General features: G+C 43.2%; 1 protein-coding gene across 2 annotated transcripts; it reads right to left on the bottom strand.

The window, feature by feature from the left end:
* Positions 1–661: 661 nt before the first annotated feature.
* Positions 662–9,216, bottom strand: LOC120746093 (low molecular weight neuronal intermediate filament-like). Of its 2 annotated transcripts, none has more exons than XM_040051364.1 (8): positions 7,094–9,216; positions 6,488–6,548; positions 5,877–5,972; positions 5,237–5,362; positions 4,957–5,111; positions 4,515–4,561; positions 2,530–2,564; positions 662–785 (listed from the first exon to the last, which is right to left on the bottom strand). In XM_040051364.1, exons 1-8 carry the CDS (start codon positions 7,294–7,296, stop codon positions 771–773), a joined length of 738 nt encoding a protein of 245 aa, XP_039907298.1. In that variant the 5' UTR covers positions 7,297–9,216; the 3' UTR covers positions 662–770. The 2 variants fall into 2 exon arrangements, with proteins under 2 accessions (XP_039907298.1, XP_039907299.1); XM_040051365.1 differs by having other exon boundaries at positions 4,527–4,561; positions 7,094–9,213.
* Between the last annotated feature and the right edge of the window lie 13,834 nt (positions 9,217–23,050).

The following is a 23,050-nucleotide window of genomic DNA, read 5'->3' as shown; positions in this document are numbered from 1 at the left end:
AGCCCAATTCCAGCCAGCAACTATCAGCAACCACTTGTCAACCAGTCAGGGAATACAACAGTTTCCAGTGTGAATGCTCATGGAGATTTAGGCGAACAAATTATTTGAAACATTTTATTTTAATTGGAAAAAACACCAGTTTAATCTTCATATAAGCTTTTAATCCAACAACCAAACAAATGTGTGTGCTCATACATACATAGGTGAGGCTGTGTGTGAGATTGTGTGTCTCTGTATGTCTGACACTGAATCAGAAGTGGATGCTACATTTCTGTCATTTGATTCTCGAAGTACCTTTGCATGCTGATACTTTACATGAGGTTATCATGAAGTCCTCTCCGAGCTCTTGACACACACACGCACATATACGCTATCATTCACATTAACAATAAACAGCTATTGCTTTTCCACACACAGCACATATGTCTGACCCTTAACTGACCCCTGACCCCCTAACTGCTGCTCAGATCAGATTTTGGGGTCATCACTGTCACTCTCATCGACTTCTTCACTGACAGAGTGACCCAAACTGTCCAATCCCATTAAATATTCTTCTATCAATCAATTAAAAGTTAACACAAGTTCATGTTAGTGCATGGTTGGCCTACTGAAAAAAATCCCACCACTCAATGATCAAATAAGTTTAGAAGCACAGCTTTACAATTATACCACCAAGAAAAGACAGATTAGTGTTTTGTTTTGTTTTTTTAATTATTCTTCTTCTCTCCTGCCAGTTGTCATATTTTCTGCCGTTATATTGATGACTGGATTTACTCAGATTCGTCCTGTAGGAGAAAAACATTAGAAAGATTAAACCGACTATATCAGATTTTTATCAGATGGCTTGTTAGCTATCTGAAAGCGAGTAAAGGCTCTGCCCTAAACACATAGAAACTACAACAGCACTGACAGAAAGATTAAAGTAGTTTTTATATTTATCCAGAAAAAAATAGAAATTTTATCTTGTAACAAAACTTTAAAGCTGCTGGTGTAGCGTGTTCCCAATGGTCGCTACGTGTGGATCACAAGGCATCACAGAGGCGAGTGAAGTTGTAATTTTACAGGCTGACAACTGAGGTCAGAGGTCAAACTACCATCTACCTCTAAAGGTGACTGAAATCAGGTAAAGGGCTGGGGGCATTCTGCCACTTATTTTGGCAACATTTTCAAAAATAAGAAAAAAGGGCTGCTTCTGAAAGAAATCTGCTGTTTCATTTTGCCACTGGGGGCCATCAAAAATCACTAAAAAAAAGTGGTCCAAGCTTAAACTTAAAGACTTCAATTTCTGAGCCTTTAAAAAAATGAGTGAATTGTGAGAAACACTGAAGTGACTAAAACTGAATCATCATTAATATAAAAATATTTTGAACAGGTTGAGATAATCTTGAAAATTGTCACACAGATGAAAAATATGGGCCAATGGGGTGGGAGGATCGATCAGCTGTATCTGGTCATGCATACACAATTTTTGCCATTTGCTCATAATTTTTATTTTCAAATCCAGCTCCACAGACTAGCTTTACCTAATTCACGGATCAAAATAATCCTTTTTTATCTTGTTTGGGAACTTTTATCTTCCTGCCCATCAGTTCATACTCTGTTTGATACTATAGTCACAATCAAATAAAATAAAAACAGTGGCTATAGAGCAAAATTATTGTTAGCATGTGCAATGAACTTGTAATCCTGTGGGCTTTGAATTGATTGCTTTAAAGATGGGGAGCAGGTCTGCAACCACTCACTGTCGGTTAGATCAACTCAGCCATAAAAGGGCAGTAAGACTGAGTCAGTCTGTAATTTGACCAGGTTAAGGTAATAATTACCTACAATCTGTTTTTGTCTGCAAACACAGATGTTCACATTAACTATTTAGATTTAGAGTCAATTCACAATATCACAGATTTCAAACAGAAACACAGAAAATAATGTTAATAGTTGCTGTTGGACAGTGATTTAACTGCAAAATGACAAAGGCGCTCGCTCTGCAGCCTTGCTTTTATGTAGGAATATAACCCGTATACAACCAGTTGAGTTGAGTCCTCTTTTGTGTTCATCAGTGTGGACTGATTCAGACTGATATCAGCATGTTGCAGTCTTGTCTGAGAGTGCAGTCAGAGGCTGGCTGCAGGTTTTTGGAGACAGGTTGCCTGGTTGCTGTAACTACTTGCAATCAGTAGCTGAATGCAAAAAGCACTTTTCAACATAATCACCAGACAACTACTTATTTTTCATAGTCTGTTGTCACTGAGCCATGAAAAAAGCTGCTTTAATTCTTCCTCTCCTTATAATTCACTTTGAAACGAAGACCTAAGAACTGGACCATTTGTTTGATGATGAATTTCTTTTCCTACATTTTCTAAAACAAAACGACCTGTCAGGATTCTTAAGAAAGAAAATTTCAAAACATAAACAACACACACACACACACACACACACACACACACACACACACACACACACACACACACACACACACGAAACTTCACAAAGAAATAAAAACATGAATAGATAAAATTAATAGTATTTTACCCCATTGCCACTGGAACCACTGTCCGGATTTGAGTCTGCAATGGAATCGGAGTGTTTAACTTTGCATGCTCCCTAGCACCATCTAGTGGTAGCTGCAAACAGTACTTGTGAGCCAGTTGTAAGCAGGGTGAATACAGGATGGGGGGTGGAGGTGAATACAAGATGGAACGTCATTTCTGCTCAACAGTGCAACAGTCCTTTCAATCACTGCTATAAACACCACAGCTTCCTTCATGTTCTTGTTATTTTCAGTTACATCAGTAGTTCCAAAACTTTGTTTTCAGAATCAGAAAGACTTTATTTATCCCCAAGGGCCAACTAACATACAACAGAGCACCATGACGTTGAAGGTACGGACAGGGCATAAACAGGCAGTAAGAGTGAGATAATAAATACACAGAATATACAGTATATACACAGTTTTAAAATTAAAGTCACTGAAAGGTGAGTAAATAACTGTAAGCGAGTAAAGTGCCAGCAGTATAAAAAGAGTGTAGAGTAGTTTATGTTTATGGGTGTGGGAAATGGTCTTATCGGCTGGAGTTCAAGAGCTAGCCCCTCTTTGTTTTAAAAGAACCCCCCCCCCTCCCAACCAAACTCCATTGCAGTTTATTTCACACTTCAAACCTTTTGTATTACAGGTTGCAATAAAATAAACTACTACCTCTTCACAGAGGAGCACTTTTGCAAATATGTGATGTCTTGATAAATTAAGCAGATACTTGAAGTTTATACAGCTACATTTTCGCCTGAAAATATCTTAAAAGTTTATTTCGTGACCAGGAAAAGTAATATTAAAACTAAATAGCTGCCGCCATTGTTGGAAACTGGGATTGGCTGGGCCGTGCTTTGAATTCTGGGATAGGTTGGGCCACGAAGGACGCATTTGGAGCAGCCTTCGTCGCATGGCTCATCAGCTTCGAGCTGGTGGCCTCCGAATGATGAGGCCTATTTTACGAGTTCCCAAGCTACTTTTGCGAGATCTCGCAAAAGTTCATCTTCATTTTTTCCCCTCCCATGTCCGTTGCGGGGCTCCGTAAAAAACAAGCCATCTTCAAGGTGTCTCCAAAAGTTGATTCTGTTCATCTGGACGTAGCGTTTTGTGGGAGAAACGTTTCATCACTCATCCAAGTGACTTCTTCAGTCTCAGCTGACTGCAGGTTTCCCCAATCTTATAAACAGTACATTTGCATAATGACTGAAACCAGCCCACTGAAGGAACAATGGGCTGGGAGGGCAGTCCCTTAATCTTAATTATGCAAATTCTCATGACCATCCCAGCTGGACTTTTGTCAAAGCTGGAAAGGCACCTAAAGAAAGCTCCAGCCGATCCAGGAGAGAAGGATGACCGCTGCCCAAGCAAAAACCTGTAGTGATCCCGTATGTGTCAGGAGTATCGGAGAAGTTGAGACGCATTTTTTCTAAACACCGGGTCTCTGTGGCTTTTAAACCCCAAAACACGCTGCACCAAAAACTGGTCCACCCCAAGGATCGGGTCCCCTGACACAAACAGAGTAGCATAGTGTACGCTGTTAAGTGCCAGGAGGATTGCCAGGATTTATACGTCGAGGGAAACCAAACAACATGCACAGTGTAAATGCACAATGTTGCTTCCATGTGATGGCAATTAGATATGTATGTTAATGATTGGGGGATTCCCATGATGTATTGACTATTCTTCTTCAGTCACCTTTCTCACTCACTATGTGTTAATAGACCTCTCTGCACTGAATCATACTTGTTATTAAGCAGACAGTACCCCCCCCCCCCAGAGTTTGAGAGTTTCACAATTATCTGATCGTATGCTCAGTCAGCCCTTCTTAATTTTTTATTTTGGTATGTTTATGCTTATCTCCAGATGGACTTGATTTTTGATGGACAAAAATCTATATTTAAACAGTAAGTTATGTGTATTTGACTCAGTGTGAATACAGTGTGATTTCACACAAATTGAGGTTTGTATGCTGGTTAAAGAGTCTTCACACCTTTGTTCTTACCTTCATCTGGATCCACATTTTTCCCTGTATTAATCCTGTGAAGACAAAAAGAAAAATGTTGAAAAATAATTTAATAAATAATATAATAATGTGATGGTAAAATGGTAAATGGCCTGTATTTATATAGCGCTTTACTAGTCCCTAAGGACCCCAAAGCGCTTTACACATCCAGTCATCCACCCATTCACACACACATTCACACACTGGTGATGGCAAACTACATTGTAGCCACAGCTCTATCTATCCATAGATATAAAATCTTTAACCAGAATGATTGGATTTCATCCAGGTAAATGATTAAAAGCAACAACTTTAATGGTAGGTACTCCAGCCATGATTACAGCACTTGAATTTAACAACAATTATAAGATGAAGCAATGTAGCAGATAATAAAATCTGTCAACTTATTGAATACAATTGAAAACATCACCTTTCTTTCATTTTTTCCAGCAGCTTTGCGTAATGTTCAATATCAGCCTCCAGGTCCGTGCTGTTGTTGAGTCTTTCCTCATATCCTTTTAGGTTGTTCATCAGTTTCGTCATATTCTCTTTCATTCTCCTGAACTCTGACTCTATATTCTGCATCTGTTTTATCATGCCAGGTTCAAAGGTTAATGTTTTTATTTATATAAAAAGCCGTTCAATTCAGGCTCTTGGTTAGCAGAATTTATCTTTACCACAGCAGTTAATAATGATAACATATCTCCAACCTTTGACTGGTGTTTTTCAAGACTGATCCTCTTAACACGCTCCCTGATCTTTTCCAGTGTTTCCATCAGGTCTGAATTGTTATTATCGGTCTCAGTCTGGTTCTGACTCTGCAGCTCATTGATCTTCTACAGAAGAAGAGGAGACAGGTGAAGATAAACAGAGGCTTAGAGTTAGGATTTATCTATATGAGCTGTTGTCTGTACACATCACATTAATTGATTAACCTCTGTTAACATTGTTAACAGCTGGTAACAACTAAATGCATCAGAACCATTACTGAAACCATACTTAGAACAAATTTTAATCACTGTGTCAGGCTCTTTAAAATGATACTTCTAAGTGCGCTAAATTACAAAAATACATAAATTTGCATTCTTAATATCCAGCCTTAGAGTAGAATAAACCCTCTCATGGTTCTCTTTGTCAGCTCTTGATCAAATCTACCTACAATTCATAGATATGATGGGTTTAATACACTTAATAATAGCTAATGTTCTGTTCTGTCCTAGTAAGCCATGGGAGTGAACCAGCACAGTGCTGTAACTGAGAACTTCAGTCTTTTATCTGTGAAGAGATTGTATAAAAACACACATCATCCTGAATATAGCATAAAAAATAAGAAGAAAAGGAGGAGTGAACCTCTTCATAGATCTCCTTCAAGAACTGAATCTCCTGCTCCAGCAGTCCAGTGCGTTTCTTCTGAAACTCACAGTCCAGCTCAGCCTTAACCTTCTCCTGCAAAATTAAAAGCATTTATTTTAATGAAATATCATTACATCATGCAGTCTAACCTTATAATACTTTAAAAAAAAGCATACATATTTTAAACAACTCTCCATTTTGCTACTCCAATTCCTGTAAAACTGGGGTGTCAAGAATATGACCCAGGGACCAAATTACAGGCCAAACAAATGCAGTCCATAGGATGGCTTTGAAAAATGTGGCATTAAATTACAAACAAAGAGGGTATGAATTTTGAGCTTTGTCCTGTTTTTTGGCTGTTTACAGCCTTTTTGCTGACAAAGACGTCACCCATAGTTTGCCATACAACACCAAAGTAATTAAAGGATTAAACAGAACCAAAGATCAGCTTTATATTATTTATCAATTTTTTTTCTTTTTCAGTTTTAGTATTCCATTAAACAACAGAAAACTATAGATGAACCAATTAATATTTTAAAAAATGTTTGAGTGGGTCCATCCCTGCTAATAACAATAAAAAGATAAAATTATTGGAGATTACAAATTACCTTTATAATCCTATCTAACTGGTCTTCTGCAATTTCTCTTCTTTTTTTCTCAGCTTCCAACCTGGACACCAGTAAGATACACAGATGGGTTTTAGACAGAAAACCTTTGATGAGCACCTGGTTTCATTCAAGCCAGTGTACTCTTAGTGCTGGTTCTGGATAAATGGGAAGGGTTGCATAAGGAAGGGCACTGGCACAAAATATTTGTGAAATCAAACAGCAAGAATGTGATTTTTGTATTGAACTGCTGATCTGGCCTCCAGTGTGCCAACAGAGTGCCAGTGGAAACCATTCTGCTCTTGGCCAAAGACAAAAGAAGAGGAGAGGTGGAAGGCATGTTAGGAGAGAGAGATATATCACGAGACAGAACTCAGGAAATAATTTGCGGTTTTAGTTATTTAAGTCAAAAACAGTTCTACATTTACTATTTTACATGCGAGTGTTAAGTAAGAATAGGCCTATACTAGTCAATCTCCAGCAAGATGTTGACTGTCTATGGATCCAAAACAGGTTTTGAATTTATCAGTGAAAAAATAACAGTATACATAATAATAATCACATTATCAATATAAAGACTCACAAATGCCCCCTTTTGCCCCTTCCCACCTCAATGTTAAGGTTTTCTGCTCCCTGATTATTTCCTCGTTGTCTTCTTCATGCGCCATGCTCAACAGCTCCTTCATCTTCTCCTCAACTATGTCATGGATGGACTCATTGTGCTCCTGATAATTCACCTGATTATTGACCTTCTTGATGTAGGTGGCAAAGAGGCTATTCAGTAACTGCAGCTCTTTCTTCTCCATCGCCATGTTTGCAGAAGAGCACTCAGTGACTTTGTGGGAAGCAAAGCCTGGGCAGTAAGAGGATGCAGTGTGTGCTGAAGAACTCTAGGAGGAAATGCTGGAGCTCACAGAAAGCCTGGTGAGAGCTGCAACTGAAGCAGAACCTGCTTGTCCATCTATTTGTAGGTACCTCCCCCTTCGCTTTTTACCCCCTCCTCCCTGAGAAATGTCCTTCCTGATCCTCCCTCTCTCTTTCTTCCTCCTTTAGTTTATCATTTTAAATTCTTTAACATTTTTTCTTTGTGTCATCTTTTTACATCACCTTTCAATTCTCTCTTCCTCTTCTAGTATTTTCTTCAACTTCCCTTTTCACCCTATTTCTACCCCTTCCTTTTTCTCCTTCTGTTACACTCCCCCATTCTCCAGTTATTGTGCTCTTTTTCTTAACTACCTAAGAGGGTTAATTTTCTTGCAACTACTATTTTTTTGGATTATAGTTGGATACTGGAGGAAAACAAGACAAATTGTGGACCAAATAAGGCAAAACAACAATAAGCGTGTTCACAAGAAGTGCACAGAGACACTAATCACACAGGTACACCATTAGTTGTAACTAACAACAAGCATTGTAGCCTCTCGTGGTATGTGCTTCAAAATATAAGTCCATCAATGCAAACATTTATTGTCAATTGATAAAAACACAAAAAATATATTTTTGGTGATTTTGGGTAGTTGGTTCCACATTGAAAATAAAATAAAAGTGAACTGCATTACAAAATTTATGCTAAAGGGAGGGAAGGAAGGGTATGCAAGAGTCAGTAAGTAGTGACTTGGGAGTGGGACCAAGCTGAACAATAGTTTAGAGTAGACCTTCCCACTGAGGTTTCACTACCTCCCTACCAGTGATGGATGACTTGCCCTCTCGTTTCCACATTCTGCTTCGTTTACAGGAACCATACCAGAGGGATTGACGAGCTCTTTGAAATATTCCTTATAGTTGTATCCTCAGTTGAAGTCATCCCCACGCTTCCAGGTTAACAACAGCCTTGTTCCATGGCCTCACTGAACTCCTCCCACACCTTGGGCCTATCTCAGCTACCATAGGGCAAGAGGCGAGATAAACCCTGGACAGGTCATCAGTCTGTCACAGGGCTACCACAGAGTGACAGACAACAATTCACAATCACACATACCACCCAAAGTTTGGACCCACAAAAGAGATGATGAGAATATCCAAACTCCACTATGTGCAATATCCATCTTTTCTGGCTATAATCCACCACCTCAGGGATAATGATGCTTTCCCAAGTCAGGGCAGGAATGTAATCTGTCCAGTGTGCCCCTGGTCTGGCAGTTTGACTTGCTCAAACCACCTCAATTGGATCCTTGCAATGTGGAGGAATAGACTATGAATATACTAACTTTTTCTCTTGATGAAATCATCATTGAAAAAAAACTGCATTTTGTATTTACTTGAGTTATCTTTGTCTATTTTTTTAATGATCTGAAACATGTACATGTGACAAATATGTAAAAAAACAAATGTGGGTTAGAATGTAGATCAACCAATAAATAGGCAGCCTGACTTTTAGGCCTGTTGTGCCTGTACAGCATCCTCCCACATATCCTGAACCAAATCACTTCTAGTTGGTGACCAGCTGACAGCTCAGCTTCTCTCTTTACCTGATAGTCTTGTCCACGGTCTGATTTATTTGAGTTCAGGGCCATGCAGAGATGTTTGAAGGGGCAAGTGTTCAAAGTTAAAAATTGACACACAGAACCAGGCAGAATAGCAACTCCCCACATTCATCAAGAATCGAATATGGAATCACATCATACTATCACGTCCACAGGACAGATGGTATCTGATTAAACAAGTGTTATGAGATAATAAAATGCGAAGACCGGTGACAGCACTCGCATGACCCTCTTGGGGACACTCCCATAGGGCTTCAAATCTGGGACTCTGCACCAGTTGCTCTTAGAACTGAAGAATCTTCTCGGATAAGAGGTGAAACGTCTTCAAGAAACCTAAAGAAGTCCTGAAGCTTTTCTTTCCAAGCTCCTTAGATTGTTGCACAGGAAGGACTCCACATGCACACACAATTTTTTTTTAAATTGCCTCATCAAAAAGGGCACTAGAGACACCCATCAGGAAAGGGGCAGGTGCTCAAGGCCCCTCCACGCCACCCCACCCCTGCACTTGCTTGTTTGAGTTCCTAACATGGATGAGTCTGCATCACACCCAGTGACAGTGAGGACCTGTTGTCACAAAGACACAGGGAAGTAATTAACTCATCCTTCAGGTAAAACACCCGAACATACCGACAAGGCAACAGTAGTTGAGCAATTTGAAAATGAAAATGAGGAGTGTTTCCTTTTTGCTTTTTTTTGTAGTTGAACAGCCACTCAGTTCAGAGATTTCCGACAACTGGAAAAACTAGTAAGTGCACATAGCATAGTTTCTGTCAACAGTTATTATTCATGTGAGTGAAGTTGCCCCCCCCCCCACCTTCTTCAAATCCAACAAAAGTGGTATCAAACGTTTGTGCTACGTTTGTGCTGGTTTGTGCTGCTAAAATTTTCGTTTGTGCCGCTATCATTTTAAAGATATTAATAAAAATTTCTAGAGGTCATCAGAGGTCAACCAGCCCCCCCACATTAATGGAATCAAACAAAATTGATGTCAAATATTTGTGCTACGTTTGTGCTGGTTTGTGCTGCAAAAATTTTTGTTTGTGCTGCTATCATTTTAATAATATTAATACAATAACGTCTTGATGCGTGCTTAATCATCCAGGCAAGTAAATCCCAAAAGGTTGATTCTGTTCATCTGGACATTTTCAGTGGGAGAAACGTTTCATCACTCATCCAAGTGACTTCTTCAGTCTCAGCTGACTGCAGGTTTCCCCAACCTTATAAACAGTACATTTGCATAGTGAAGGAAACTAGCACCACTGAATGAACAATGTGCTGGGGGGTTAGTTCCATGATTGTTAGTATGCAAATTCTTATGACCATTGATCAATGACAACTAATCAAAGCCTACTGATCAATGGCCATGAGTACCATTCACAGAGAGTTGGGGAATGGCTACAATCACAGCATTGTAAGATGGTGAAAGATGTACCCTTGGTCCCCCCTTCTCGATTCAGAGATGGTCAGCATCCTGACAACCCGATGGACGAAGCTGTCTCTCAGTCTGCGTGTTCTGGCCCGGAGGCTCTTCAGTATCCTTCCTGATGGCAGCAAACTGAAGAAGCTGTTGGAGGGATGAGTGGAGTCACCTGTAATGGAGAGGACCTTCCAGATGAGGCAGGTGCAGTAGATCTCCTGGGGAGGGAGGCAAGAGAGGTCCCCACAATGCTCTCGGCTGCTCTCACTACCCGTTGTCATTTTTTCCTGCAGAACCCAGTGCAGGAGTCATACCACACAGTGATGCAGCTGGTGAGGATCCTCTCAATGGTGCCTCTGTAGAAGGTGCTCATAATGGGGGTTGAATCTCTTGTGCTTCTCAGTTTGCAGAGGAAGTGGAGTCGCTGTTGGTCTTCTCCACATTCAGGGACAGGTTGTTGCTGCTGTACCACTCTGCCAGATGGTTAACTTCACCCCTGTAGTAGATCTCATCATTGTTGCTGATGTGACCTACCACAGTTGTGTGTGACTGGAGCTGTGTGATGGTGTGCAGTCGTGGGTCAGCAGAGTGAAGAGAAGGGGGCTAAACACACATGCTTGAGGAGCCCCCGTATTCAGTGTTCTTGGGCTGGAGGTGTTGCTGCCGACCCGTACTGTCTGCTGTCTTCCTGTCAAGAAATCTAGCAGCCAGTTACACAGCGAGGTGCTGATCCACAGCAGATCCAGTTTGTGAATGAGTTGCTGGGGAATGATGGTGTTGAATGCTGAACTGAAGTCTATGAACAGCACTCTGACATATGAGTCTCTAGTGTTCAGATGTGTGAGGGCTGAGTGAGGGGCAGTTGAAATTCCATCATCGGTTGAGCGTTTTGACGTGTATGCAAACTCAAATGGATCCAGGTTGGGGGAAAGAGATAATTTGATTTGATGCATGACTAACCGTTCAAAGCACTTCATAATGATGGAGGTGAGTTTGACAGGATGGTAGTCCTTAAAGCAGGAGGTAGATGACTTCTTGGGTACTGTAATGATGGTGGAGGCTTTGAGGCATGTGGGAACGACAGCCTGACCCTAGTGATGTGTTAAAGATGTCTGTGAAGACATTTGTGAGTTCCACAGCATAGTCCGTCAGTGCTCGTCCAAGGATGTTATCAGGACCCGGAGCTTTGCGTGTACTGATTTTGGCAAGGGATCTCCACACACTGTCTGTTGATTGTGTCACCACGGTCTGCAGAGTGGGCTTGTAGTCTGTGATGGTTTGTATTCCTTGCCACTGCCTCCAAGTATTTCTGCTGTCGCTGAAGCTTTGCTGTAGCTGTAGCTGTAGCTGATGCCACGTGACAGGTTTGCCCTTGCTATTCTTAGGCTCACCTAATTCCCGGCTCTGAAGGCTTGCATTTCTCAACCTTAGGAGCCTTTAAACCTGACCTGTGAGCCATGGTTTCTGATTGCCCCGGACAGTGATAGTCCTGGTCTCTGTGACATCATCGATGCATTTTGGGATGTAGGCAATGACAGTTTCTGTATATTCCTGAAAGTCTGTGGTGTTGTCGTGTGTGGCAGCCTGTGGTGGAAAAGCAGTCTTGCGGTGCCTCTGACGACCCTTCTGGCCACACATGTACCTGCTTACGAACTGGTTTGGTGACTTTGACCAGGGGCCTGGGGGAACCCATGGCACACCTACGTTTCCTGCCTGTACTGACCCTTATGCAAAATAGGTGGAATTAATACACAGTTCCAAAAGCAAACACAACTAATCAGTGCTGAGAGTGGTCCTGTTGCTGAGGTTGGGGTGATCCTGTAATCTCTTATGAACTACCTCCAACGCTTCCGTGACTGGGATGCAAGTGAAGACAGATGTAACATCTCTCTCTCACTGTACATGTACTGTTTATAAGATTGGGGAAACCTGCACAAACAAAATATTTTGCAGCACAAACCAGCACAAATGTTTGACATCAATTTTGTTTGATTTGAAGAAGGTGGGGAGGCCAACTTCACTCACATGTGTTTATAAGGATGGGGAAACATGCAGTCAGCTGAGACTGAAGAAATCACTTGGATGAGTGATGAAACATTTCTCCCAGTGAAAATGTCCAGATGAACAGAATCAACCATTTGGGATTTACTTACCTGGATGATTAAGCACGCACCAAGATGTTATTTTATTAATATTTTTAAAGTGATAGCAGCACAAACGAAAATTTTTGCAGCACAAACGCAGCACAAATGTTTGACATCAATTTTGTTTGATTTGGGTAATGTGGGGGGGCTGGTTGACCTTTTGACCTTTACATTTTCATTAATATCTTTAAAACGGAAGCAGCACAAACAACAATCTTAACAGCACAAACAACAATTTTAGCAGCACAAACCAGCACAAACGTAGCACAAACATTTGATACCACTTTTGTTGGACTTCAAGAAGGTGGGGGGGCAACTTCACTCACATCCTCAATGGTAATGAGGCTTTTTATATTCCTCCCAAATCAGGGGAGGAATATAATCTTTTCACCGTGCCCCTGGTCTGCCAATCTGACATGTCCAAACCCCTCAATTGGATCCTTTTAATGTGGAGGAACAGATCCAATTTTGGATAATTTTTTCTTATCAGTGAATTAAATCGTCATCAAAAAACTGCATTTTTTATTTACCTGGGTATTTTTGTCTATGTTTTTTATTTCGTTTTTTATGATCTGACAAATAAAAAGAAATCAGGAAAAGGACATACTTTTTCACAGTGCTGTACATGTGGGTTAGAATGTAGATCAACCTGTAAATAGGCAGCCTGGCTTTTACTTTTGGGTCACACCCAGTGACAGTCAAGACCTGTTGTCCATCCCAAAGACACGGAGAAGTAATTAACTCATCCCTCAGGGAAAAACCCAAACATACCGAGAAGGCAAGACAGACTTGAGGAATTTATGAGCGCAAACCAAGAAAAACTAGTAACTGCACGTAGCTTCTGCATGTAGTTTCTGTTGGCAACACTCCTTATCTTTGTAAAAGATAAACTATAAGTTCTTTTACAAGGCTGGAAAAAGAAAAGGAGGAGGGGTGCTAACTAAAGTGACTTTCACTGAATTAAAGTACAAGATATCATGTTTACTTCCACTTTGTTGTCATATTATTCATTCTGTGAACAAAGAGAAACTTGTAAATAACTCATGAAAGAATAAAGTTACATTGAAACCAAGCACACCATTGTTTTTCTTGTGACAATACCAATAAGTTGCATACAACTGTCATTCACCCAGCAGTGCAAATGAAAATTAGAGCTGGTTCCTTGATCTAAAGTGTTCAGGGTGTGGTGTTTGGGGACGCTGAACCACACAGGTGCTCTCTATCATGTGATCATGCCTTCCCTATTTCAGCAGGATGTCGAGACCTGATGAGAGGTGTGGTGTAGAGGTGAAATGGACTGCTGGAAAGCTGCACAAGCAGTCTGGTTTATGAAACACTTGTTAATAGAGGTTCAGTCATTTGTAAAGGTTCAGTCATTTAGTCTGGGTCGTTATGCCACAAAGTTATCTTGCAGGGTTATTTTACATGACTGGAAAAAGAAAAACAGACATGAGGAGTGGTAGTTTTCATTTTCAAACAAGCCTAACACAGATTTCAAGTCAAAAATATCGTGTTTACTTCCTTGAAAGTGTTAAATATCAACACTTCACCGAGTTCTTTTGATTCCTCAAAGGCATCTGATGGAAGACAACACACTGCTCAGTAGATCATTTAACACTTTTATTCTCTCACAAAACACTTCTAGAAGGGAGATGTGTCCTGCGTGACACGCTGCCGCGGACCTTGAAACGGCTGTCCCATTCTAGTCTAAACAACAGCATTTCAGTAAATCTCCCCTAAAAGATGGTTCCCTGTTGTCTACTTGTACACTCAAGCGTGGGTAAAGGTCTCCATCATTCTACTACTAAAGGACATGTAGTCTAATGCCTTTATTATCAGGGCCATGTCCACTCAATACTATATGACATTTTGGTTAATATAGCACAGTGTTAAGGCACTTCAGAAACTTCATTTTAACAAACTTCCACTTTCTGCCAGATAATCTGCTACCCCGTGGTTGTAGCAGACTACGTAAGCTCTCTTACCCAGTGAATTTGCTGAGAGGAAGAGCATTCGGTCGGAGCTTATTTCACTTTTGATTTTATTGCCTCCTGCTGGTATGATGAGTTTCGACTCACTTAAGTGAGTGAGAGAAGTTTCTGTGCTTGTAAGTGTTTTTATTGCAGACCCTCGTGCCGCTTCCTAGTGTAGCAGGTTGGAAAAGGCTACATGTTTATTTTTGTAAGGAAACCAAATACCCCCTCATTTTTTTGTTTATTATTGTGAATTATTTTGACATTGTTATGCATTGCCAGACCAAAGTTATATCTCATTATGCTAGTAGATGGTGCTCTTGCACTGCTGTAGAACTACCAGAGAGACTCTAGCTATAGGCTCTGCGCATGCGCAGCTTAGAAATAAATGAGCTCCGGCCTGAGCAAGACGCTAACTTTGGTGTCCTCTCTATTAATCCACAGGTACTGACAAACAAACTTTTATGTTACCGAACTGGTTCTGAATGTCATGTAAGTTGAGTAACAACTGTTTGGCCATATTTTGAGATGATTGTGATGATGTTGTTTTTAGGGGTGCAACGATACTCGTATCGATATTGAACCGTTCGATACAGTGCTTTCGGTTCGGTACGCATATGTATCGAACAATACAAAATTTTTAATTTATTTTATCAACTTTCCTTCTGATGATGCTGTCTGTGTTGAGCGCTCAGTGGATCTGCGCTCGACAGTGCAGCCTAGGCGGAGTAGTCGAACGCAGATTCACTGAGCGCAGGGCAAGCTAGCAAGACAGAAGTTAAGCTCTCCTTGCAACATGGCAAATTGAATCCCCCCCCCCCCCCACCCTCATTCAGATCTGGCATTTGGAACTATTTTGGTTTTCATGTGACGTATGACCCTGAAGGTAAGCGCGTCATGGACTAAAGTAAAACAGTATGTTGGATGTGCCACGCAATGCTCAATTACATGGGTGGGAGCTAGTGTGTTAGCGCAGTTAGCTCGTTAACGTGTTGGCCGTCCAGCCCCACGCACGGGGCGATCCGGGGTAGCTCGTAAACGGAGATTTGCCGTGTTGTGGCGTTAACGTCATTTCAACGAGATTTACGCTGACAGCACTAGTGGGAACACATTTACGCTGACATCATCCTAGTGCAAACACAAATGGACTGCTATCTCTGAAAGGAAATAAAGTGTGATTTGAGTAACTCAGTAACTCAAAATAATACATGAACTCAGGAGACTCAAACAGAAACTCACCTCAGCTGCCGCCCAATGTGGGAGTGAAGAAAGAGTGAGCTGTAGGTGAGTGCAGTCCACTTTCAGGAAGTGGGGGCAGAGGAATCAGACATGCTACAGGTGTGATATAGGTTCTATTCTGCAATAGGATTTTTACAGTTCTGATGTGGTCATCAGAGCTCTTTAGTAGACATGTCACTTTTCCTACAGCCAAAACAGTTTACAGGGTCCACCCGAAGGTCGACAACGCAGGCCAAACAGTTCAGAGGGGCTGACCATGTAGCCAGCAAAGGCGGTGAAGCAGGTCCGGAGGCCTACCGCATGGGATGCGGCCACAGGCACATGAGTGCAGACCCGCAGTTTTGCAGGCAGTGGGCACAATGTACTGAGCTTGGCAGAGACAGGACCAGGTGAGACAGGACCAGGTGAGGCAGGACCAGGCGGTGCCCTGACCTCTGGCAGAATGGCAGCCACAGGCGGTGGAACTGGTGATGGGGGCACTACAGGCGACAACATAGAAACTGCTGATGGTAGAGTAAGAGGTAGCTGAACGGATTCAGAGCCATCAGCGGACATGAGGATGTGCTGGAGCAGTTCTCCTGAACCTGAACTGGAAGAGGTGAACAACCACTGGGCATGCGCTGAACTGCTCTAGGATTGGAAATCTGTGATCGGACCTTGGAGTGGTAGCACAGTCTTTCTCAGATCACAATTTGCAGCCTGATTCGACACCGTTTGTGTCCTTTAATCCAGTTTATTTTCTCATCCTTTGTCTTCTGAATAAACTCAGCACACTTACTTATGTGGTGTTCAGGTGAGCAGCAATATGCACATGTTGCCAGTTGTTATGATGGGTTGTGCTGCCTGTACAGGATCATCAGATGTATTTGCCCCATGTAATATTGTTGTGAGTGGAGAGGTGTACTTACAGGCAGGTCGTGGCTGGTTGAAGGATGAAACAGGACTGTCCTTTCTTGGTTGACACTTGCATTCCATTTGCAACCAGAATGAGAACAAAGGTAAGTTATAGGTAATTTCTCCTTGTTCCCTGTAAATGTGCCGTTTGAAGCGACTAGAATGCTCTGCAGGCAACTTTTCAAGTAGGCGATCAACATGGGAGCCACAAAGTAGTTCTGTCTGTCCTTGATCACCCACAGTGCCAAGCAAACCAACTAGAGCTTGTACACAAAGAGCGAAGTTATCAAGACTGTGACCATCACCTGCTCTGATAGGAGGAAGCTCCAGTATATTCTGTAGCTCTTTCAATGCTAGCTGTCTTGGTTGCCCATGACGTTCATCAGGCTCTGATGGCTTGAGTGTATGTGTTAGGAGCACAGGAAAAGGCAAGAGCTAATCATTTAGCTTGGTCTACTTTCAAGAAGAACATGATATTTGAAGTGGTCTGTCTCATGAGGATCAAGAAGGTTTGTAAGGGCCATCCGTAACATCCTGTACTGCATTTCGTCTTCTCTACTAAGGTCTGGAAACGAAAAACCTTCAAGCTTATATATATGTGTTCTAGTGCTACAGGAGTGACCCGAGCTAGCAGTAACAGGTATCAAAGGTTTTTGTTCATGTAAGCCATTGGATGTAGCTGGTTGCTGCTCTAGAGAAGGGCAATGCTTGTGGTCAGATAGGCAAATGAGAGGTTGAACGGGGTCTTCAGCTAGAGGAACAGCAGGTTGAACACATGAGATCTGGTGGGGATCCTGCAGTGATAAGGCCAGGAAATCAAAAGGAGTCTCATCTTGTGTTCCAACAAGGTGTGAGGATGCATACCTTGGCAGATCTCGCAGGGTGGCTTAAGTATGAGTCCTGGTGCCAAGACTCTGAAGGGCAGCTAGCAGTGAAAGGGACAAAGGAGAAATAGTAGCCCAGGCCTGATGTGTGCCAGAGTAAGAGATCCATCACAGTCCTTCATGGTGCAAAGGAGGTAACGACAAAGCCACAGGCTGTGAGGCCAGGTGGTGTGGCCAGTAAGAACAAGCCATACTGTCCATTCTGTAACACGGAAGAGCACTACCTCAGTCAGTGCACAGTGGTGTCCAAGTTGACAAAGGACCAGCTAACAAGGCAAGGCAGGCAAGTTTATTTGTATAGCACAATTCAACAACAAGGTGATTCAAAGTGCTTTACAGAGACATTAGAAACAAAAACAAATAAAAAGCATGATTTAAAATTGATTAAAACAAGCAATCAAACAAACTAACTAATTAACAAACAAACAAACAAACAAACAAACAAAACAGTATATAAAATCAAAACAGATAAAGTCAAATTTTAAAACCTTCTAGTAAACAGGGTCCCAGCTTCTCCTGGGAAAAGTCACCACTGCCATAATCCTCGCAGCCCGGACCCTCCACACATCACACATCAGACTGCGGAGACAGGGCATGAAGGTGGTAAGGAGGAACTAAGGGGGGCGAGGCTGGGCAATGTGACTTCGATTGCTCTGTTGAGGGTGGGGTTCGATGGCGAACCTTTGGCCGCTCTGGTGGGGGGTTTATGGGGGACAAAAAGGGATTGGGCCGGGGGGTAGATCTGAGCCCAGCATTGACCCGCTCCATCATCTCCTCAGTGAATTTCAGGTGTGGGGAGGAGGGAGAAAGGGAGGGGGAGGAGGGTGATGGGGGTGATGGCCTGTCAGGGGTTTGGGGGACTGGGGAAGATCGTGGTCCCTGGTCCTGGTCCTGGTCGTTGGTGTTGTTGAGAGAGTTGGAGGCAAATAGGGACCCCTCTTCTTGCCTCAGATGTCTCTCCTTTCTGAGGCTCTTCCCGGGTGGGGGCAAATGGAGCTCCTCCTCAAGGTTTCTGCTGGGCTTTGTCTGTTCTTGGAGTACTGTTTGTTCCTCTTTATGAGATAACTCCTTGTTTATCTCAGCCTTGGCACCAAGCACAGATGGATGACGTATGGAATAAAACAAGTTGGAGGTGAACAGTTTCACCCCTGACTTGTTAACATTAAATCCATTTGCTTTAAACAGATGCCTGCGTTCCCAAAAAATATTAAAGTTGTTGATAAAATGCACTGAGTGGTCAGCACATGCTGATATAAGCCAGCATAAAAGCTGAATGCAGCTTCTCCGTGTCTGGTTCTGACTCTGGGAACTGATAAAAGACCGGATCCAGATGACCTGAGGGATCTGGAAGGTTCATACTGGGTCAGGAGGCCACTGATGTACTTTGGTCCTAAACCATTCAGAGCTTTATAGACCAGCATCAGAACTTTAAAGTCTATCCTCTGACGGACAGGCAGCCAGTGTAAAGACCTCAGAGCTGGACTGATGTGGTCCACTTTTTTGGTCTTAGTGAGGACTCGAGCAGCAGAGTTCTGAATGAGCTGTAGTTGTCTGACTGATTTTTTAGGTAGACCTGTAAAGATGCTGTTACAGTAATCAAGCCTACTAAAGATGAATGCATGGACTAGTTTTTCCAGGTCCTGTTGAGACATCAGATCTTTTATCCTTGATATATTCTTGAGGTGATAGTAAGCTGATTTTGTTATTGTCTTAATGTGTTTTTCTAAGTTTAGGTCTGCATCCATCACTACACCCAAATTTCTCGCCTGGTTTGTGGTTTTTAGGTGTATAGATTGAAGTTCTCTGGTGACCTGTAATCGTTTTTCTTTGGCGCCAAAGACTATTACCTCAGTTTTGTTTTTGTTTAGCTGGAGAAAATTGTGGCACAACCAGTCATTAATTTCCTCGATGCATTTACCAAGAGCCTGTACAGGGCCTCGGTCTCCTGGTGACATTGTGATATATATTTGTGTGTCATCTGCATAGCTGTGGTAGTTTATTTTGTTGTTCTTAATAATCTGTGCCAGTGGGAGCATGTAAATGTTAAACAGAGGGGGTCCCAAGATGGAACCTTGGGGAACTCCACATGTGATACTTGTCTACTCAGATGTGAAGTTACCTATTGATACAAAGTATTTCCTGTTTTCTAAGTATGTTTTGAACCAGTTTAGTACAGTTCCTGAAAGACCTGCCCAGTTCTCCAGTCGTTTGAGTAATATGTTGTGGTCAACTGTATCAAATGCTGCACTGAGATCCAGTAAAACTAAGACTGACATTTTTCCACTGTCTGTATTCAGACATATGTCATTAAACACTTTGGTCAGAGCAGTTTCAGTGCTGTGGTTCTGTCTAAAACCTGACTGGAAGGCATCATAGCAGTTATTCTGTGTTAAGAAGTAATTGAGCTGTTGAGAAACTGCTTTTTCAATGATCTTACTTAAAAATGGGAGATTTGAGATCGGCCTGTAGTTGTTCATTTGTGTCTTGTCAAGATTGTCCTTTTTCAGTATAGGTTTTATTACAGCAGTTTTTAGTGGTTCCGGAAACACACCTGACATTAAAGAAAAGTTGACGATCTGTAACAGGTCTGACTCTAAAGTCTTTGAGACCTTTTTGAATAAACGTGTTGGCAGGACATCTAAACAGCAGGAGGAGGAGTTCAGTTGACCTAAGATGTCCTCCAGGTCTTTGCTGGAGAAAGGTATAAGCACCTGATTGGCCCCTCCGATCCACACCTTGATAAATGTGAAACCTTTGCTACTCATTGGTAGTGACCATCCCCATCTGGTTACCCCCGTTGAACCAGTCAGGCTGGGACCTCCAGGAGGGCCTGCTGCTATTCGTACCAGGCTAGGTTGGGCGCTACAAGGGCCAGCAAGTATAGTTGGCCAGCTTGCCCAATCGCAGCAGTGCTTACTGACAACTGTGGCACCTCAGGTCAGTGAGTTAATGAAACATGTGGAGAAACTATGGCAGGTCGACATCGTCCCATTCCAAAACAAGAAGCTTGTTACTCGTTCAAGGCAAGACCAAGAGGCCATACGCATTCTGGAGAGCAGAACTGTCCAAATAGAGGTTGAAGGCATACTTCGCTACAAGGTGGAGATGGAGAAGCTTATCAAGGCTGGCTCCATCATTAGGTGTGGCTCTGGGACACCTGTGACAGAAGGTCAGGAGGCATGGTATATCCCTCATCACATGGTGAGCCATAATGGCAAGAACCGATTGGTTTTCAACTGCTCATTTCAGTACAGAGGACAGAACTTGAACGACTACCTGCTGCCTGGGCCCACCTTAGGTGCGTCGCTTCTGGGAGTCCTATTACGTTTCCGAGAGCATGCAGTTGCAGTGAGTGGGGACATTAAAGGCATGTTCCACCAGGTTCATCTCTTACCAGAAGATCGTGCCCTGCTCAGATTTGTCTGGCGAGACATCAGCGACGAGAGCCCTCCAGCAGTCTACGAGTGGCGGATGCTCCCGTTCGGAACCACGTGTAGCCCCTGCTGTGCCACATTTGCCCTGCAGCGTCATGTCATGGATAACAGCCAGCCAGATGATGACGTGAGACTCTCAGTCAAAAGGTGTTTTTATGTGGACAACTGCCTTCAGAGTTTCCCCACCGTGGAAGAGGCAAGGAACCTTGTCGACAAGTTACAGGCACATCCTAGCCTCAGCAGGGTTTGACCTATGACAGTGGGCCAGCAATGAACGTGACGTCATCAGTCATTTACCAGAAGAGAGCTGCTCTGCTAGTGTGGAGCTATGGCTGGCCCAGAACAAGGTGGATACCCCAGAATCTACCCTGGGATTGAGCTGGCTATTCCACACAGATGTCCTAGGCTACAAGCATCGTCAAGTTCTATATGCAGTCCCCACGATGCGCAATATCTACAAGGTCCTGGCCAGCCAGTACGACCCCCTAGGGTTCATCTTACCCTACACAACCAGAGCGAAGGTAATCATCCGCCATCTTTGGGACAAGCAAAGGGGTTGGGATGACCCACACCTACCTCAGGAGCTTATGCAGCAGTGGACAGCCTGGGAAGAAGAGCTGGAATTTCTACCTGAAATTACTTTTCCCCGACCATATGTGCCTAAGGAAGTGGACCCCTTCGGCTGTCAGAGAGAGGTACACATATTTTGTGATGCCTCTGAAGAAGCTTATGGCTCAGTAGCTTACCTCCGGACCACTGGCAGAAATGGTGTAGTGCATCTGTCATTCTTGGTGGCAAGTTCCAGGGTTTCCCCTAAGCGGTTCCACTCCATGCCCCGATTGGAGCTCTGTGCTGCACTCACTGGGGCACAGCTCTCACAAGTGCTGGAAAGGGAGCTCACCCTTAGAATCGAACAGACGGTCCTATGGTCTGATTCTACAACAGTGCTGACCTGGCTGAGGTCTGAAGCCTGTCTATTTAAGGTCTTCGTGGGCACTCGTGTAGCCGAGATACAAGAGCTGACAGACAGGCACTCCTGGAGATACGTCGACTCTGGAAGGAATCCAGCCGACGATGTGACACGTGGGAAGAAGCTGAAGGAGCTCACTGTACCAAATAGATGGAGCCAAGGACCATCCTTTCTCCTGCGCAGTCCAGACTCCTGGCCAGAGGATCTCACGGTTGACCGAGCAGGAGATGCCTCGGAGCTGCGCAAAGCTGTGTTCTGTGGGACCACAGCAACTACTCCGTCAGATCAGCCAACTTCAGATTTGAGCCGCTACAGAACCTGGAGTGAGATGTTAGAGGTTACAGCGTGGGAGCTGCATGGGGCGGCCCAACCAGATGGTCATCCCACTGCAGAGGACTATCACAAGGCGGAGAGGCTGATCCTACAAAGGGCCCAGATGGATAGTTTCCCGGAGGAGTACAACCTGTTGAAAGTCGGTAAGCCAGTTCCCAGGAGCAGTCGTCTTCTCTCTCTGTCACCCGAGGTAGATGAGACTAGACAGCTCATTTGTGTTGGAGGACGACTTCGTCAATCTGAAGATTTGGCTCTGGAGACACTCCATCCAATTATCCTAGACCCAAGCCACCCAGTGACCAAACTCCTGATTCAAGACTTTGACAGCCGCCTCTATCATCCTGGCCCGGAGCGGATGTTCGCAGAATTTCGGCACTCCTACTGGATTCTGCGAGGGCGTGAAGCTGTCCGGCGCTACCAACACCTCTGTGCTGATTGTCAAAAGTGGAGAGCTAGACCTACAGTGCCAAGGATGGCAGACCTGCCAGCAGCCCGGCTGCGTCTATATAAACCGGCTTTCTACTCTACGGGAATGGACTGCTTCGGGCCGTTTGAAGTCAAGGTTGGTCGGCGTATTGAGAAGAGATGGGGAATCATATTCAAGTGCCTTACCAGCAGGGCAGTCCACTTGGATGTTCTTAACACCATTGATGCAGATGCATTCCTGATGGCTCTTCGGCGATTTGTCGCCCGTAGAGGAACACCTGCCGAGTTGTTTTCAGACCAGGGGACCAACTTCAGGGGAGGTAAGAGGGAACTGCACGAGACCTTTCTGAAGATGGCCCTGGAACTACA

This window comes from Simochromis diagramma, unplaced genomic scaffold (genome assembly GCF_900408965.1).
Source record: "Simochromis diagramma unplaced genomic scaffold, fSimDia1.1 OVJJ01000107.1, whole genome shotgun sequence".
Lineage (NCBI taxonomy): Eukaryota > Metazoa > Chordata > Actinopteri > Cichliformes > Cichlidae > Simochromis > Simochromis diagramma.
Note: the sequence above shows the minus strand (reverse complement) of the source record. Positions and strands in the feature narration are given on the sequence as shown.

Excerpts from the sequence above, each read along its gene's own strand:
- LOC120746093 (XM_040051364.1), bottom strand. The coding sequence starts at position 7,296 with ATGGCGATGGAGAAGAAAGAGCTGCAGTTACTGAATAGCCTCTTTGCC. Across the intron at positions 5,973-6,487 it reads AGTTAGATAGGATTATAAAG|GAGAAGGTTAAGGCTGAGCT; the intron begins GTAATTTGTAAT and ends TTAATTTTGCAG. Across the intron at positions 5,363-5,876 it reads TGAAGGAGATCTATGAAGAG|AAGATCAATGAGCTGCAGAG; the intron begins GTTCACTCCTCC and ends CTTCTTCTGTAG.